The 19,064-nt window shown below is 48.9% G+C and overlaps 1 protein-coding gene across 1 annotated transcript; it reads right to left on the bottom strand.

Moving 5' to 3' along the window:
- Positions 1-33: 33 nt before the first annotated feature.
- PLOD1 (procollagen-lysine,2-oxoglutarate 5-dioxygenase 1) lies at positions 34-18,407 on the bottom strand. Its single transcript, XM_053280685.1, has 19 exons — positions 18,158-18,407; positions 13,339-13,430; positions 12,854-12,990; positions 11,823-11,986; positions 11,443-11,555; positions 10,734-10,797; positions 9,359-9,456; positions 8,206-8,307; positions 7,340-7,471; positions 5,968-6,089; positions 5,327-5,431; positions 4,564-4,689; positions 3,738-3,879; positions 3,442-3,555; positions 3,004-3,069; positions 2,773-2,877; positions 2,164-2,310; positions 1,668-1,793; positions 34-1,405 (listed from the first exon to the last, which is right to left on the bottom strand). The coding sequence occupies exons 1-19, from the start codon at positions 18,225-18,227 to the stop codon at positions 1,250-1,252; spliced, it is 2,181 nt and encodes a 726-aa protein (XP_053136660.1). The 5' UTR covers positions 18,228-18,407; the 3' UTR covers positions 34-1,249.
- Positions 18,408-19,064: the final 657 nt, after the last annotated feature.

Here is a 19,064-nt window from a genome sequence, read left to right as displayed (position 1 = left end):
TTATACACATTCCAGAAATACTCAGACAGTTGCTTGTTTTCTTAAAACTTTTAGTGTTAAAATCTCTTGTCGAAATCTGTACATCTTGGGGCAGAACAAGGAGACGCCCAAACAGAGGGGCTGAGTCTATCAAATAAATACGTACAGCTCTTGGAAAGGTCCTCAGCAGCACCAGTGCCTGGCTGGGAAGGGATTTGGATGCTTCATCAGTTTTGCATCCTTGATCAAACTTTAAAATGGGCCTGCCAGCTTTCCCTCCTCTTGTCTGCTCACCAGGAGAGGGGAATGTAAAGCTAAGGGTGGGGAAGTACAGCCCATATATTCTTATTCTTATTTTTTGAATTTCTATGAGGTTGTGTTTTTTTTTTAAAGGGCACCCCTTGAAAGCAAGGCACTCTGCACATGCTTGAAGGAACTCTGTCCTGACACTGGTATTTTAGAAAGCTGCTTCCTGGTGGAAGAGAAAGGCACTCTACCCATGTGCTCCGGGTCTCCCCCCTCCTTTTTTCTAGAAGGAAACCAGCACCACCCACTTGTATTCGACTCAAGAGGCAGGGCACTCTTCACGATCTCAGGGGCCCTGCACCTGAGATGCGAGAATTTATGAAGCATTGACAGGGGAGGAGAGCTGGTCTTGTGGTAGCGAGCATGAACTGTCTCCTTTACTAAGCAAGGTCCACCCTGGTTGCAATTGATTGGAAGACATGTGTGAGAACTGGAAGAGATTCCCCTTAGGGGATGGGGCCACTCTGGGGAGAGCGCTTGCATGCAGAAGGTCCCAAGTTCCCTCCCTGGCAGCATCTCCAAGATAGGGCCTAGAGAGACTCCTGCCTGCAGCCTTGGAGAAGCCGCTGCCAGTCTGTGTAGACAATACTGAGCTAGATGGACCCAGGGTCTGACTCGATAGAAGGCAGCTTCCTATGTTCCTCGATTGCCTTTGCAGCCAGAAGGCTCGTGTGTCTTGCTGCGAGGAGATTCGTAAAGTCCCCCACCTGCGTTGGGTCTCTTTCTTGGAGAAAGATCATTTGGGCATCTGCTTTGGTGGCAAGGAATGTACTAACACTACAGAGCACTTAAGTCTTTGGCAGGTCTCCCCGTGCCCTGGAACTAGAGAAACGGGCGCAAGAAGTCCATATCCAGTCCAGTCTGTTCCGTAACTCAAGGATTCCCAGAGGAGTGCGGTGTGATGGTGGCTGGGAACCATCCTTCCCGCTCTCTGGGTTTCTCTCCGCTTTTGGAGGGCGCCGCCTTAAGGGTCGAGGAAAGACACAGCAATGTAGCGGGTCCCTTTGGTGGTGGGGAGGCCCTCGTGGTAGTGGGTCAGGCGGCCTGGGTGCATGAGCGTCCAGCCTTTCCGAGGAGCTCTGACAGAACAGTTGTAACGCAGGAAGCGGCAGCCTCCACCCTGCAAGGGAGGAAAAACAGTAAAGGCTCTGGGGAGAGCATCCAGGTTCCCAGTTCCCTCCCTGGCAGCATCTCCAAGAGAGGGCTGAGAGAGATTTCTGCCTGCAGCCTTGGAGAAGCCGCTGCCAGTCTGGGAAGACAATCCTGAGCTAGATGGACCAAGGGTCTGACTCGGTATATGGCAGCTTCCTATGTTTCCTAAGTACTTTCTCCTGGAAGGACACCCAAAAAGACACCACCACCATGGTTTTGGCAGCACTCACTTCATAATCAATCCCAACACGATTCAGGGCAATGTTGATGGTGAACGTGGAGGCGTCGTGGTGCGGCATCAGCGACGGCTGCTCGTCAGGTTTGTATCGGACGACGAAGGCCAGCTCGAACTGGGTCTGTGCAGAAAAAGAGACCATGGCCAAAGAAAGCCACTGGGTGGCACTTATGTTCATGAGCAGGCTCTCTATGGATGTTCGTGAGGATGCCCATGAGAAGGTTCATGAGTAGGGGTTCCTAAGTTTGGGACCCCAGGTGTTGATGGACGACAGCTCTCACCATCTTTGGCCTGCCTGTGTGGTGGCCCAAAGCCCCCCACCTGAGAATCATGTGACTCTACTTCAAATGTAAACCACCTAGAGACTTCAGTAGTGGGTGGCATAAAATATGTTTACAATACAATACAATACAATACAATAATATAATCCTGGTGCATGGTCCAACTCCAGCCAATCATATTTGTGCCTTAAAAAAATAAAAAGCACTTACCTTGGTGTAGTAACCGGGGTATAGCTTCTCCGTGATGGGTGCAATGTATTCCAGGAGAAACTTGTACCACTCCCGCTCATAGTTGATCTGGTTCATGTGGATATCGATCGTGGGCACGTTCTCGTACCCCCCGAGGATTCTGTTGTCCTGTAGTGCGAAGTGCATTTATTTTATTTAATGTATGGCTCTACCACACCAAACCTATGCCTCTGGACGGTTTACAATCAAACAGCACCAATCAAAACAAAATTAAAACGTTAAAACATTAAGATAATTTAAATTTTAAAACCATCTTCAACATCCGTAAGTCTAATTAAGAGTCTACTTAAAAGCCTAGGTGAACGAATGTGTCTTAACTGCCTTCTTAAGAGTTATCAGAGATTGGTTTATTTTGGAAACCAATACAATAATTGATCAGTGGTTCACAAGTGGGCTGGGATGCTGCCATGTCCTTAGCACAGCCTTGTAAACAACCGCTCGCCTAGGGCGAATCAAAACTATCTTCAGGCGATCAAGCAAAAGCAGCCATACAAACGGTAGGTTTTTGATCCCTTTCAGGCTTGCAGCGAACCCACGGACCTTTCCTTATGAGCTGTAAAGTTGCCTTACCGTGTTATCTCCCCTGGACCACTGGCCAAAGTTCTCCATCTCTTCTACCAGCTCATCGCAGGCCGTGTCGGTGAATATTGGGAACCAGTAAACATCCGGACAGGGCTAGCAAGCAGGACAGAGAAGGTGTGAGAGCTTCACCAGGGTGAGAGAGGCAGACCAAGGTGTTTCCCGCCTCATGGCTCTGCCCCAGTTCAACCCTAACTTTGAAAAGCGACAAGAGCTATTTACCGTTTCTACCAATTTGCCTTTTAAAGCTGCCGTGTAGTTCTCGTGGATGTATTTCTCCTTCCAGTCCTGTGACAGGAGAAAATGGAAAAAACATAGGGCAGAGGTTGTCCCTCGTTGGTTAATCAGACAGCCCCTGTATCCAGGCAAAGGGAACGGGGCCCCAAACTTGCTTAGGAACCTCACAGTCTAATCCCCTGCTCACTGAGCAAAGAGGCACCTTTTCAAAGTGGCGGTGCCTTTTATTGAGCAGGGGGAGAGCAACTGGCCCTATCCGTCCCCAGCACAGCACCCCTCCAGTGGCTGTCGTCGGTGTCCGTCTTCTGTTTCTTTTTAGAATGTGAGCCCTTTGGGGACAAGGATCCATCTTTATTTTTACTGCTCTATGTAAACCGCTTTGGCAAGTTTTGTTGGAAAGCAGTATATAAATATCCGCCTCACCTCTGGGTTGCTGAAGATCTGCCAGAGGTCGTTGTGGAGATGGCTGGTCTGATAGTTTTCCAGGGACAGGATGTGCCCAAAGCTCTTCTGATTGGTCACAAATAGGAAGACCCCCTGCGAGACGCGGAAGGAAAGAGCCCTGAAGGTGTGAAATGGCCAGAGAGAGATGGCACTCCCTAGGGTGCCACCTGGCCAGAGGACCACCGCAGCCACCCTTTCGTATAACTGTAGTTCAAAGTGGCAGAGGCCACCAGCGCTTCCTGAAGCCTCTCCCGGCCGGAAAATGAGACCCTCACCTGTTCCCGGACGTTGTGGCAGAGCGCCATATCCGCATCAAGTTTACCGCTGTGGAAAAGGTCTGCCCGAGCGAGCTGCGATCTCAGGACGCTTCCTTTGATCAGGTAGGTGCTAGAGATGTACGGGACATTCCAGAGGCCGCTGGGAAAGGGAGAGAGAGACAAGAGAGAAAGAATGAGGCGGGAAGGGTAGATGGTCACCAGAAAACAAGCGATCTGTGGGGCGGTGGCATTCACACACATGGACTGACAGGGGAAAAGTACTGTTTTTGTGTATCATAGGATTGCAAGGTTTTGTTGATTATCTGGACAAACTAATCGATTCAAGTCCTTTGACTAAAAAGGTGGCCTCAAATAATCTGGAAGGGGTTTGTGTGTGTGTGTGTGTGTGTGTGTGTGTGTGTGTGTGTGTGTGTGTGTGTTTAAAGGATTTCTACAATTAATTCTGGAATTGAAGCACGTGCAAATTTGACTCTGCTTTCAGTGCCTCCAGCTAAAACACATATTTCCTCCGCTTCTGTTAGCAACACACGAGGACTGATAAGAAAAGCAGTGTCGATGCAAGTAGAAGTATGACTACATCCAGATTACTTTCATCAGCATTTAATTTGGAAACAGTGGTTTTAAAAACAAACAATTCCTAACGTGTCCGTTCCAGCTTGAAAACAGGACCAGATAATCGAGAGGCCAAAATTCAGAGAGGCATGTGAACCGAGAGGATTTAAGGAAGGTCGCTGCTATGGGGAGCAGAAGAGGGCCTCTCCCCATTTTTCAGAGAGAGTTCTGTGGCCATATGAGCTTTGCCCAAGCCTTTCGCGATACTCACACCCTCCGCCCCTGAACAATTTCGACATAATCCTCGGAGCGGGCGTAGTAACCCTCGGCACTCAGGGCCCCCCAGAAATTTGACCACAGTTTCCCGAGACGGCTCACCAGTGGGGCAATCACAGACCTGGGGAGAGATGGGCACAAAGAGAGGAGAAGAAATGTTGCTGTGCATCTGGCCTAAAACCTGGGGGGAAACCAGTTGCATTAATGTGGGGGACCAGTAGAAGGAAAGATGGTATTCCCACTAAAATAAACTGCCAGGATTCTGCACCAAGATACGCTGAATTCCGAGACCTGGATAAATCATGTAAATAAAGCACATTTGCATAAGGTTCTCCTCTCCTTTGCATTAGGCACTCTGTTTTTGCTTGCCACCATGAGAAACAAGAAGCTATGCAGGGAACTAAATTTCCACCTCTGACCAGTGGGTTTGTTACTCAGCAACTCCCCCAGCCTCTATTTTGCCAGGCTTCACTACACATATCTCTTCCTCCTCCTCCATAAGGGCTAGAAACTTACTTCTTTATATTTAAAACATGAACACTCATAGCAAACTGGATTTGATGCACATTTTTCTGGGCTTGCACAAAACTGTCGAGTGTAATGGAGTGAACTTAAAATCAACCAAACTCTGGAATGGATTCAGATGCAGAGCAATTTGTTCCAATCTATCAGTCACATTCAGACTGAGAACGACCTTGCCTTCTTCTCGGCCTTGAGTAACCCACCCAAAGAAAAGGAAGCCGGTTCGAGGGACTCACTTGTTTCGCTCAATCAGGAACCGCAAGGTGTCCGGGTTCTGCAGGACCACTTCGGCATCCAGGCTGAAGTAATATTCGCAATCAGCGTCCTGCCTGCACAGATCCCTAGAGAGGCAGAATACAGGGGGATCAGGACTGAGAGTCGCTTCTCTAGCTTTTCGCTCTCTGCCTCAGACTTTGGGGAGCTGCTGCTAATTGAAGCATATCCTAGTGGTAGCAGTCGCCAACACTGATCTCCTGTATGAAGAGCACATACTTCTGTCAAATTAAAAGCATCCCCACAATTGTATTCAAATGCCTCTTGCCTGGCACAGATTTTGTTCATCTCCCACAATCAGACAGACGATTTCTGCTACTACTACTTATATACCACTTCTCAATGAAAAGGTTCTCAAAGTGGTTTACACAGACAGATTGATGATGGAGGAGGTGGCGGTGGTGGTGCCCTGTGGGTTCACAGTCTAAAAAGAAACATAAGGCAGACCCCAGCAACAGCCACTGCAGGGATGATGTGCTGGGGACGGAGAGGGCCCGTTGCCCTCCCTCCGTTAAATAGATGAGAAAAACCACTTTGAAAGGGGCCTCTTTGCCTAGTGAGCAGGGGATAAGATGCCTGTTTCCACAGTAGCCCCGGTGCTTACACGCCCATGTTGCGTGCGTCGGCGTTCTCCACGCGGTCACCTGGCCCAACCTCTTTGACGGAACGGTACTCCTGGCCATGCTCACTCACGAACGCAGCCACCTGGGGGAGGTGATGCTCCTCCTGTACGCAAAAGAAAGCGACACGCCCTTTACTGGAGACATGGCCCACGATCCGAGCGCACAGCAATGTGCTGTCTTAAGGCAAGGGGTGTGCAATCTGTGGCACGCGAAATGATTCTGACTGACACTCACACGGACTCCCGAGAGGCTGAAATTAGCGGGAGCCAGTTCTTCTGTGTTAGCTCATATTTCCGCCCCCTTGGCCAGAAGGGGACACCTGGGAGGAGCACTAGTCTTGTGCTGGCCTCTTTGCTAAGCAGAGCCCACCTTGGTTTGCATTTAGATGGGAGGGTAAATGTGAGAGCTGCAAGATACAGTATCCCCCTTAGGGGATGGGGCTTTAGCTCAATGGAAGAGCATCTGGATGCTTGCACGCAGAAGGTCCCCGGTCCCATCCCTGGCAGCATCTTCAGGTAGGTCTGAGAGAGACCCCTGCCTGCCACCTTGGAGAAGCCGCTGCCAGTCAGTGTAGACAAAACTGAGCTAGGAGGACCAAGGGTCTGACTCGGTATAAGGCAGCTTCCTATGTTTCTAGGAATTTCTCCAGATCTTTTATCCAGGGATGGACATGATTCGTAGGCATTTCCCAGAAATTCTGCTTGTCCACTTAGCAAGCACACTGAATTGGTAAGATCTGCATTTCAACTGATTTTAAATTAAGCTCATTAAGCATTTAAAAAACATGATTTGCTTTACGTACAACAATAGAGAGATCTTCTATAGACAGACCTTCCACCCTAAAATGTGTTAAAGGTAAAGTGTGCCATCCAGTCAATTTCGACTCCTGGTGCCCACAGAGCCCTGTGGTTTTCTTTGGTAGAATACAGGAGGGTTTTACCATTGCCTCCTCCCACGCAGTCTGAGATGATGCCTTTCAGCATCTTCCTATAACACTGCTGCTCAATATAGTACCAGCGGGGATTAAAACCGGCCACCTTCTGCTTGTTAGTCAAGCATTTCCCCGCTGCGTTGTTACAGGCATGCAAAACTTTAAAATTCAGAGTGAATAAATGAAGACGTGGCACACCACTTCTGAAAGGCTGATGGCCCCTGTCTTACAGCGACCAACAAGAGCAACAACCTGCTTCATTTTGGGAGTCTTTTCTGGAGGGTCCAGCACAAAACCTCCTACAGAGTCCAAACCTGCGACTCAAGCCAGCACAGAAGGTACCTCCAATGTGGAAGTATCAGCAGGTATTTCTGGAGGCTGAGTGGTCGCCCCCCCCCCCAAGGTAAGTTGGCAGGACTCACGTGGTTGTGGATAAAGAGCTGGATCAATTTCTTGGGGTAGTGGAGTTTCCGAAGCCTTTGGAAAAACTGACTGAGGAATGGGGTGGGCTGCTCGATGAAGATGCCGATCAGAACCAGCGGCATCGCATCCTCCTGCGAGAAGAAGGACAGAGGAGAGTCAAACCAAAAAGTGTATCTTTCCCAAATTGTTGCTAGCCAGAAGCTTCTGGGAAGCCCACAAACAGGACAGGAACTCCCTCTGCTGATTATCCGCAGCAACCAGTGGGAGACCTCTTTTGCCTTACTCCCTTTAAAAAAAAAATGACATGTTACTCTCAGCAGTAGAATAACTATTTTGCATCGAAAAGATCCTGACTCCAATCCCTGGCAGCGTCTCCAGGAAGGGCTGGGAAAGACCCCTGCTTGAAACCTTGGAGGGCTGCTGCCAGTCAGTGAAGACAGTACTGAACTCGATGGACCAACTCGGTATAAGGCTGCTTCCTACATGCCTATAAGTGTGTAATTTGGTTTTGAATTTTTATTGGGGTGGCAGGGTGGAAACTACCCTATCCCAGCTGCCAACTTCCAGGTCAAAGATCAGTTATGGGGAGCTTGGGGGCTCCTTGTTAAGCCATCTAAGTTTACTGCTCACTGACAATTTCACCATTTTTTATGGTTGCAATGAGGCTGATTAGATCTCCTTCAATTCCGCTCCGTATAAAAACACCTGGGATTGTTATTGCACGCATCTGTTTGCTAGGCCATCGCTCAGTTGTGGTTTGAAAGAAACACAAATCCTAGATGTCGCCGCGGGAAGCCAAGAGCTCAGGGCCAGCATAGCAGGAACGGGGGCCTCTCAGCCTTCCCTCATCGGAACTCGCCCTCACCTTCAGGCCTGCGAGACTCCTCAACCCTTCGTCGCAGACGGTGCAGCCCGTCTCAAAGGTCCAGATCCGCGGGACATAGTTCCCCAGGTAGTTCAGCTGCAGCTTTGAGAAGAGAAAGGGACCCGATGCCTTACTTGTGAAGCTGAACGGAAAATGACTGCAATTCACCCCATAAATACGGCCCCCTCTGAGAAGTCAGGGAAAGAGAAGCTGGAGAGGAGGATCAGACCAGAGTGGAAGGCACGGGGACCGGGTTTCACAACAGGCATCCAACCGGAGGCTGCTAAAAAGCCCACGAAGTATGGGAGCCAGCTAGGGGGGTTGGTATCATCCAGGGGGATGAATGCTCACTGGGATTTAGGGGATCACACCGCAAGACTTCCAGATTTCAGTGTCCTGTCCATCGGGCCTGCAGCGGTCACATTTGCAATGGTGTTTTAAATCTTGTTAAAAACACAAAAACTACGATGGAATTTTATTGTCAGAGGAACGGAACTGAAAATTGGCAGGTATGTCCTCCAAAGATTGCACTGAACACCCCCTCCCCACCCCCACAATTGCCACGTAGCAGCTGGCATTCAGGGAGATACGGCCTCTGAATATGGAGGTTTATGGATGCGGCGGATACTCCTAGACCGCTTTTTGACAGAAGTCCCCAAAGTGATGTACCCATATACAAATAAAGAAAGAAAGACGGCTCCCTGTCCCCAAAGGGCTCACAATCTAAAAAAAGAAACCTAAGGCAGACCCCAGCAACAGCCACTGGAGGGATGCTGTGCTGGGGACGGAGAGGGCCAGTCGCTCTCCCTCCGCTAAAGAGATAGGAATCACCACTTTGAAAAGGTGCCTCTTTGCTCAGTTAGCAGGTTTAAGAGGACGGAGGAAGAAGATTTCAGGAAAAGATTTCAGTTCCCTTGCGACTGGGTTCCCTGTGGATGCAGAACACATGCTAAGCTACGGACCCCTTCCCATGGAAAAATAGGTATTTTAAAAGGTGCTTTGTTTCATTCTGCGCCTTTGGCTGAGCCTGCATTGTGCTACCGGCAGAGGAGCCATTAAGGCTGGCTCTCCACCGTCCCTCGCGCAGTTCTGTGTCTCAGGTCGAGAGGAAGATTCGTTTCACTACGACTTTTGAAAGCTCTGAGCGGCTTACCTTGGTGGGGCCGTTGCCGTGAATCACAACCGGGAGGGTGTCGTACACCAAATTCCGCACTCTCACCCGCCGGTTCTCGAACTTGAGGACCACCTCATCTGAAAGATAAACAGGGCAGTCGGTGGCAGGAGGGGCTTTTGATCAGCCGTTGCCGGAAACGGAAAGCTGTGCTGGAAAGACCCCTGGTCTGAGCCAGCCAGGCACTTAAATCAATGCTTGGGGAGAAGAGGGAACGGATTCTCCCATCATGCACTGCTCAAGAAACTCCCCAATGCATCTGGCTGGCCAGACAACAGAACCGTAGCATGGTGGGGGTCTGGTTCACCCCCTATTTTCCAGCCCCCTACTAATCAGTGGCTACTAGTTGGTGGCTATAGGCCACCTCCAGCCTCAGAGGCAGGATGCCTCTGAATCCCAGTTGCAGGGGAGCCACAGCAGGAGAGAGGGCATGCCCCTTTCAGCTCTTGCCTGTGGGCTTCTCCCAGAGGCATCTGGTGGGCCACTGTGGGAAACAGGAGGCTGGACTAGATGCGCTTCCTTGGGCCTGATCCAGCAGGGCTGGTCTTATGTTCTTATGAACCCAAGCCTACTCTAAAAAACACTGAAGCAAAACACCTGGTTTGAAGCAAGCAATGCGTGTCAGCTGTTGCTGAATCAGCCCCTAACTTTCAGGCTTCATCATGAGCTGCAGCTGCAGCTGCCACCATCTACCCAGGGGCGGGCCTTCTCTGTTGCCGGGTCTGAGGCTTTGGAATGTGCTCCCAGGCAAAATAAGGGCCTTCCCAGCTCTGACAGCTTTCCAGAAGGCCCTTAACACGCCTTTGTTTATGCAAGCTTTAAATCCGATTCACAGAACAGTGAATCGGTTTTTAAGCTGTTATTCATGTTTTAACGGCTGTTTGAATTTTGTGCTGCGTTTGTTGTAAACCACCCAGAGACATTAGTCTGGGGTGGTGTGGCATGCAAATATACTAAACAAATAAAAATAAATGAAAATGCTACCTAACCCAACGTAATAACACTCTGATCTCCAAAACAGCCAAGTGCTCCCCCCTGCCCCCCACCCGCCAACTGCTTTCCCATTCTGGTTCCTGCTACAGCCTCAGGCACGGATCTCTGTTGCTACCTGTATCAAGACCTCTCCCTTCCCCCTTTATTTCAATGTGTGCAAAGAGGCCGGTTGGTGGTGGCATGGGGGAAGAAAAAAACAAAACCTTTGGCCTCCGCTCTGTAAGACAGAACAAGGCCTTTTTAGGCTAGGCTGGAAACCCTGCCTTGCCGAGGAACCCCTGCCCAAAACCACAGTGGATTTGCTTTCTGGTGGTACAGTCCTTTCTGGTGGTACAGTCCTCCCTCCCTTTCCCCAGCTCTTTACCTAGAGCACCGTTCAGGTTCTGGAAGATCCGACACCTGTGATCTAAAGTGATGTTGATGTTTCCCTTTGGAGGAAAAAAAAAAGAACAAGGTAAGAGTTGGGAAGGTTCCCCCAAGGTCATCAAGTCTGACCCTCTGCCCAAAGGCAGTATGAATGGTTGATTTAGTAGAGGGGTGGGCCGGAAGTACGCGGTGGGCCACTGGTCAGTTCCTGCCAGGCCACTGAGTGATTGCTGGCTCTTGGAATTCTGGCAAAGAACCCTTGGTCTGTTCTGAAGCAGGAAGGCAGACTCTAGATCACCAAAAAAAAGATTAATTATGCCTCATCTGGGAAGAGATTCTTACACTGTAATTGACAGACCTTGAGGAGCCTAGTAGATTAAAAAAACATGCCACAAAATTGTAATGCTGCCTCCTACTGAGTCAGACCCATGGTCCACCTATCCAGAACTGTCTGCACTGACTGGCAGCAAATTTCTGGTCTCAGGCGGCGGGGGTCTTTCCCAGCTCTAACTGGAGGTGCCGGTTATTGAAGCTGGGGCCTTAAGCACAGAAAGCATGCATTCCAATACGGAACTATGGCCTCTTCCCCCCTCTTCAGCCAAGCTGAACGGTCCAACTCACAAGGCCACCATGTCAATTCGGTATGTATCTCTAAAAGGCACCCAGCTGCCACACAGACCTCCAGCTTCCATCCACGCTATACTTGCCCGCTTCTCAGGGTCCAAGAAGACATTGGTATAGAACAGTTGGTCGCTATCACTGTCGCGCCCCTCCCAATCCGCCACAAGCTTGCTGAGATGTGGTGCATAACCGATGAAGGCTGCAGGGAAGAGGGAGAAGGGCTGGCTCAGAAGCAACACCAAACCATGGTTTGCACTAACCATGGTTAAGACTCTGAACCACGACTTGTGTTCCAGCCCTACTAGCAAACCCCGATTGGCCTGGTTTCCCTCTTTCTCTGGTTTGTGCTAACCATGGTTAAGACTCTGAACCATGACTTGCGTTCCATCCAGTAAGCTTTCTGTGCTTACTAGCAAACCACGATCAGCCTGGTTTCCCACTTTCTCTGGGCTGATCTCCCTCGTACCTCCGGATCCGAGGAACCGCTTTCCGTCTCGGACCTGTGGGTACTTGGCTTCCAACCTTCGGTCAGGGTAAATGAGGGTCTCCGATGAGAAGATGACTTTGGACTTGGCCTGTCGGAATTTCTTCAAGAGTTCAGTAGGGCCTGATGCAAAGATGACATCATAGCTACAGGAAGGAGAAGAGAAAGCAGGGAGAAGAATACATGAACAGAGGAAAGGGAAAGTACAAGGAGAGGAATACAAAAAGGTGTTTCCAGTGTGAGAAGTGAGGAACATTTTTCCTATCAATTTAAGATCTTCATGCAAGAGTGACCAACCTGAGACTCTCTGGCTGACTACAACATCCATCATCCCCAGCAGTCCTAAAGTTAACTATGGTTTGCCCTAATGGTAAATTTAGTTGGATGAAATGCTAAGCCACAGCTAAAGCTTACAAGATGGTCGTCTCTAATGTTAACCATGGTTAGCATCTGCTGGATGAAATGGTAAGCCACAGTTAAGGCCTTCAGGACGAGCTCCTATGTTAACCATGGTCGGCCCTAATGTTAACCATGGTTAGTGTTGGCTGGATGAAATGCTAAGCCATCATTAAAGCCTACAAGATGGGAGCTCTAATGTTAACCATGCTTAGACTTAATGTTAACCGTGGTTAGCACTGGCTGGATGAAATGGTAAGCCTACAAAGAAGAGAGGGATAATTCATTCCAGAAAGATGAAAGTAGGGGGAAGAATATGTTTTATGGAGGCTGTCTCCTAATTTCCAACCATGGTGTGCAGGGAACCAGAGTTATGGCTACATCAGACCATAAGAACAGCCCTGCTGGATCAGGCCCAAGGCCTATCTTGTCCAGCATCTTGTTTCCCACAGTGGCCCACCAGCTGCCTCTGAGGAGTCCACAGGCAAGAGCTCTCCTGCAGTTGCTCCCCTGCAACTGGTATTGAGAGGCATCTTGCCTTCGAGGCTGGCCTCTAGCCACCAGACACACATGGCCTCAGCATCAGGGCCCAGCAGCCCAACCCCCAGCCCACTTGCCTTTCCGTGAAGAGGATGACCAAGTCCTCCTTGTCAGCATATTCTTCCAACGCCGATTTCAAGAGACGGACCTTCTGTCCGCCCCCTGCCACCGTTTTATCATCCTCACCATGCCAGTCTTCACCTAGTCCCAGGACCTAGAGGATGAACGCAGGTTTGAGAGGCAGTCTTTGTTCCATTTCAACAACTCAGAGTCAGTCTGGGGGTGTGTGAACCACCCCTGAAGTAGGTGACTGAAGCCTACCAGGGCTCAGGGAATGAAAACCACAGCTGCTAGAGCAGCCACTTAGCCTTCGGTGGATTTTTCAGCAGAGAAACCAACATTAAAAGTGCCCTTTTACACCACATCATATACGGAGCGTTTCCCTCACACGCCGTCCCAAGGCACTGTGATCTGGGACTTGGGGGAGTGTGTTGGGCTGGGGGGATTTGGGACAGAATTCATCTCAGCAGGACTCCCCATTCAGAGAGGCTACCAGCATCACCTTGAGGTTGTAGCTGAAGAACTGAGCCGATCTCTGGAATCGTCGGAACCCTTCCGTCTCCTGGGTGGCCACAGTGAGGACCAATAAATTATCTGTGTGTGGGAGAAATCACAAGAGAAAATCAAGGGGTGGGCGAGGCACTAGCCTTCCATTGGTAACAAAGCTGCTAAGATTGTAATGTCTTTACATAAATTTATGGGGCAGCCGCACTTGGAAATCTATAACTGCCACATCTCTGATCCAACAGGACTCATCTGAGGACGACCCTTCTCCTCCCCATCACTTATTCAGATCTTCTGGAAAGGTCTGCCTGCAGTTGCCACTGGCTCTTCTGGTGGTGATGCAGTTGGGCCTTCTCTGTAGCCGCCCCGAGGCTTTCGACTGCACTCCCCATTGGGGAAAGAGCTTTGCCATCTTCAGCAGCCTTTAGGTGAGCTCTTAAAGACACGTTTATTGAACCAAACCTTTAGGTAGCTGTGAGCTGATTTTGCTGTGAACTGTTTAGTTTTAACTGTGGTTTTATTAGGAGCCTGGGAAGCTGCCTTGAACCAAGTCTGACCGTTGCTCCGTCTCGCTCAGTATTGTCTACTGGCAGCGGCTACTGCAAGGTGGCAGGCAGGAGTCTCTCTATCTTGGAGATGCTGCCAGGGAGGGAACTTGGAACCTTCTGCATGCAAGCAGGCAGGGGCTCTTCTGCTGAATTACGGCCCCATCCCTGAAGGGGAACGTCTTACATTGTTCACAAATGTAGTCTCCCATTCAAATGCAAACCTGGGTGGACCCTGCTTAGCAAAGGGGACGGTCTTGTGGTAGCAAGCATGACTTGTCCCCTTAGCTAAGCAGGGTCTGCCCTGGTTGCATGTGAATGGGAGACTAGAAGTGTGAGCACACTGTAAGATATTCCCCTTAAAGGATGGAGCCGCTCTGGGAAGAGCATCTAGGTCCCAAGTTCCCTCCTTGGCAGCATCTCCAAGAGACGGCTGAGAGAGACTCCTGCCTACAACCTTGGAGAAGCCGCTGCCAGTCTGGGAAGACCATACTGAGCCAGATGGACCAAGGGTCTGACTCAGTATATGGCAGCTTCCTATGTTCACTACCCCAAGACCAGCTCTTCTCCCTCCTCCTCATTGCTTTAAATTTTGTTGCAAACCGCCATGAAACGCTAAGTTTTTGGCAGAATACAAATACGTCCCAATAAAGAAACAGAACATTACTTAACCAGACATGCTACCATCTTCTCCCCCGATAAGCGAATACCCAAATATCCTAAATCCCCCTTCCCCAGTCCAGGTAGGGAGCAATGTGGCAGCTAACCACTAGGCATCCTGACTGCGCTGAGCTGATCTCAACCCTCTTGTCATTTCAAAGAAATAAACACCGAGGCCAGCATCAAAGCTTTTCCAAGATGAAACAAAACGAAGCAGGAAGCTCGCCGCATCAAAGACTTCCACATTATCCACTCGGCTGCCTCATCCTGCCTCTAAACCTGGACCAAAGACGAGAAAACATCAGTTGGCTAAGACTTCACACAGAAAATCTCCCACTCTGGGCTGCTTCTCTGGCGGGTACGATTGTTTACCCATAGCTGCCTTTATACCGGGGTAGCGGACCGGGAATTTTGGCCCAGGGTCTTCATATTACGGGGTTGTGTTTGGTCTCTGGTGGCTTAGTTTGATATCCCACAGCAGACGTGGTCTGCGTTCCAGATGTCATCTGAGCTAAAAATAAAGCGGTTCTGATCGGTCACAACCACCTTTTCTGCTCTTCTCTTGTCCCTTTTTATGCCCATGTGGGAGGAAGGAGGAATTCGGACATCATCATCCACTTCCCACTCAGCCCGCCGACAGAAGAGCAGCACGGGTCCAGGAACGCTGCGTTACTGAGCCATTTTTGGAAGGGCGGTATAGAAATCAAATAAATAAATAAATTATAGCATCCACATCCACGTCCACAGTCTTATATACAAAGCAGAACTTAACCACGGCGTGTGATCGGTCAGCAGGAAAGCATGGCTTGAAGGGAGTTTGCAAACCATGGTTTGTCTTACCTTGGCAGGATGTTCGACTCGACAAACCATGGTTACGGCCACCAATTTGTTTCATCATAAGAGACAGGAGTGGGCAGGAAAGGAAAGGGATGGAAAACAAGACCAGACAAAGAGCTCCGAGCCATGGTTCACCTGTGGCACATTTGGAAGTTCAAACCATGGCAAAGGTTCGCAACCATGGTTAGCATGTCTGAATTGAGACAAAAATGGTTCCACAGGGAAAGCACTGGAAGTACTATATTTCCCAACACCCCTCCAGTGCCTTGCCATGCGCCTTCCCAGATGTTACTGGGGCTTCTCGTGGCTCCAAATTCCTTCTATGGCCCTCCCTGGTGCTGCTCAGAGGCGGCAAGTGCTGGGCACTGCTACTTCCCTGGAGAGCCAGGGGCGCTGTGCAAACAATTCCTCTTTGATGCTACAAAGTCAAATCTTTACACAGCACTAGTAGCTGCTTCCAAATAACATCTGACAGATTATTCCAAATGGTTGAATTTCCATACCCCGGATCCAGTCTTCTGAAAAAGAACCATGCATCACACCTTTGCAAATCAAGTTATTGCTAAGCATTGAAAAAAGAGAGACCGTCCCCAAACTAGGGACTTTTAGGGCAAAACACTGTAATGGCAAGGCTAAAAGGCAGCTGTGGAAAAGGATCTAGGAAGCTTTACACTCTCCAGTTGTTATAGACACCCTTAAAGCTCCTGAACTTTGCTTTCAGATTTCTCCCACATTCCCAAAGGATCTAGTTGCTGGCTGCTCCCAGTACTTGACACACACAAGCACCATTCAGAAACTTGTACTCCTCTCAAATGTCCAGATTCTCTGGTTCCTTTGGGTCCAGAAAACACATCCAGATGCAGCAGCAAACAACATCTGGTGTGTGCATCAGGAGGTTCAATGTCACCAGGCGAGCCAAGCTGGACACAAGGAAAAAAACTGCTGGATTGTATTTTAGGATGTGTGTGCGCGTCGTTTAAAAAAATAAATAAATCTGCTGATGTTGCCTTTATATTTGAAATTGACTGGCTGAACCCCGTGCTGATCTAAATCCCATTTCTAAATCTGATTTTCCCTAGAGAAAACCATTACTTTGGTTTTGTCATAGTTAATAATACGCCGCTCTATGGTACAATATCTTGAGACGGCTGGCATTAGCCTTTTCAGCCCGAGGCGAATGCTGGATCGTAACATCGTATTGTCCACACATCGCAAGATATTGGCAATGGTTTCAGGCTAATTTAGGAGAATGGGATTCAGCTGTCCTAAGACTAGACAAAAGATTATTTATATACAAGTTAAAAAGAACTGGAGGCTTTTATATATGGGAGCTTCCAAAGAGCATCTGGTCAGCCACTCTTAGAAACAAGATGCTGGACTAGATGGACCCTTTTTCTGATCTGGAAAGTAACTTACTTCTTACAACCACCACCTCCTTTCTATAGCAAGAGAAGGCTGCAGATATATATATATAAAAGAAAGGAATTTATAGCAGCTTTCAAGTGAACGGAAAGCCCTGCCCGGGTCCATTTTCGGGCCTAGTATTTATGTTCAGAAAGTGTTAAGACTTCATGCCATGGCAACTCCAGCTGGAGATCAGAGGCCTCCCTAACGGACAGATGGGAGTATTGAATTTCTGAGAGCTGAGGAAAAGAAGGACTCTCTGTGCAGCCTGCCAAAGTCTGCTGGAATGAGGAACAACGAGGAGGCAGACACAATCCAGCCCGTGCCAAAAAAATAAAGCTATAATCTTGAATTCCTGAACTGTGGGAGGACCACATTTGGGTGGAGGTCGAGGGAGAAGGGTGCACTGGTGTATATACACTATGAAAAGAACTTAGTATGTTAAAAAAAAAAGTAACTATTAAAGAAGTACAATGGCATGGCAAAGGTTCTGGTGATGCCATTCCGCTTGCTTCTTCCCGAAGCAGAAGTCTTTCCAATGCCTACGTGCGGCGCGTGAGTGGAGATGGGGTGGAAACTGGTGCCCTCGGTTGAGTGCTTCACCGCACATGTGTGGACAGATCCCCTTTCAAAGTCTATCGCCTCGGGTGACCAGTAAGAATGGACTCTTTTCTGCATTGCAGCCAAACTGCGATTTAATTCCCTGCCATTCTCTGAGAGTTTGCTGGAGACCGAGGCCAAGACAGAGGGCTGTTAAAATTCCAGCAATCTGGAATATTTTTACAGATGTGGTGGCAGAGATCCCACGCGCCTTTGTGGCACAGCTATACCCACGTGGGAGAGCCTATGGAGGCCACCCCACTCAAGATATTTGCCTAAAAAGAAGTTTGTAGAGAGCTTTGCCTCTTCTTTCGGTAAGCTCTCCTTCCTGTGCTGGTGGAAAGTGGGGTCTTAATCTGCTCACACACACACAAGATCACTGTTTCACACTCCGCGTTTTTAGCACGGAATAGTGACCACCCCTTTGATTCTGTTCTCCCACTTAAATAATCGTGCAGTGCACGAACGCCCATGGAAGACAGTTGTATAGGGTGCATGTGAGAGCCATTCTGCACAAACTTAAGTACACTCTGAACCCAAACTTGTTCACTACTAGCCAATTTCAAAGAGAGTTTTCTCCCAAACAGAGTTGTCCCCTTCGGAGGCTGCGAGTATACAGGCCAACAGCGGTAGCTAACTCAGAGGAACAAAGACATGGAAAGGAGCGAATTTACACACATATAACTGCATTGGATCAATCTATCTATGCCAGGAGGAAGGAAGGAAGGAAGGAAGGAAGGATCTCTCCGATGCTGATTTTTAATTGCTTACCCTCCTGATTTTTTGCACTGCAGCTCTCCTGGGCAGTCAAGATTAGCAGAAGCAGCAAACGGAGGAACATCTTGGGAACAGCTGCAGTGGGTCACGCTTCGTAGGTGCAAAATCAGCTTTTTGGAGAGGCGGCTGGAGGAAACCCTGCTCTGAGTAAGTTCCCCTTAGCTATCCCAAGACTGTGTGCCACGCAATAAACCCGCCCCTTGAGAGGGCTCCTCCTCTCCAGGCCAGGACCACCCTGTCCCGTCCCGGGCCTGCCTTTCACTCCTTCCTTCCCCCAAGCATCTAACGTCAAGATCCTGAGATCATCACCATGCAAGGCGCTGGAGGGAAAACAAACACCGCAGAAAGCTGGGAAGGCAACCCTATAGAAAGCAGTTTTAAACTGCAAGAGACTAACCTCTAGTAGTAAATTTATTACGGTCCTTAGACCAGCTTAACGTTTAAAATAATACATTTATAATTTAGAGACTAACCTCTGGTTTCTGAAGAGTTTGGGATGTCTGCAGCTTTGCTCTGGAGGATCCAGACTCATGGCTTGACCACATCCAGAATGGGACTGTTGCTTGGGGCGAATTAATCCAGAAGCACCACCGCTGTCTTCAGGTTCTCCTGAGGGTTGGCAACCAATTAAGAATTTGTTGCAGGTTAAACAGTTGACTTGGGAACCATTAATCATTTATGTTTAAATAAGTCTGCATTAAAACGCCATCCTTTTGAGACATTAAAAAACCGTGAAATTATACAGGCCCCCCTTTTAAAAACAAAACAAAAGCTTTCAGTCTGTTCACTGAACAGGAACTCTGTAAATGCTCAGGGATACTTTGTTCTTGCACACATTAAAACCAAACCAAACTACTTTTCTATCCAGGAAACAGGCACTCTACAATGCTCAGAGGCACTT

Source organism: Hemicordylus capensis, chromosome 16 (genome assembly GCF_027244095.1).
Source record: "Hemicordylus capensis ecotype Gifberg chromosome 16, rHemCap1.1.pri, whole genome shotgun sequence".
NCBI classification, from domain to species: Eukaryota; Metazoa; Chordata; class Lepidosauria; order Squamata; family Cordylidae; genus Hemicordylus; species Hemicordylus capensis.
This window is presented reverse-complemented; position numbering and strand designations above follow the sequence as displayed.

Coding starts and splice junctions, on each gene's coding strand:
- PLOD1 (XM_053280685.1), bottom strand. CDS start 18,227: ATGTTCCTCCGTTTGCTGCTTCTGCTAATCTTGACTGCCCAGGAGAGC. Junction 11,556..11,822: donor GCGGTTCCTCGGATCCGGAG/GTACGAGGGAGA, acceptor TCTTCCCTGCAG/CCTTCATCGGTTATGCACCA. Junction 1,406..1,667: donor GTGTTGGGATTGATTATGAA/GTGAGTGCTGCC, acceptor CCTCCCTTGCAG/GGTGGAGGCTGCCGCTTCCT.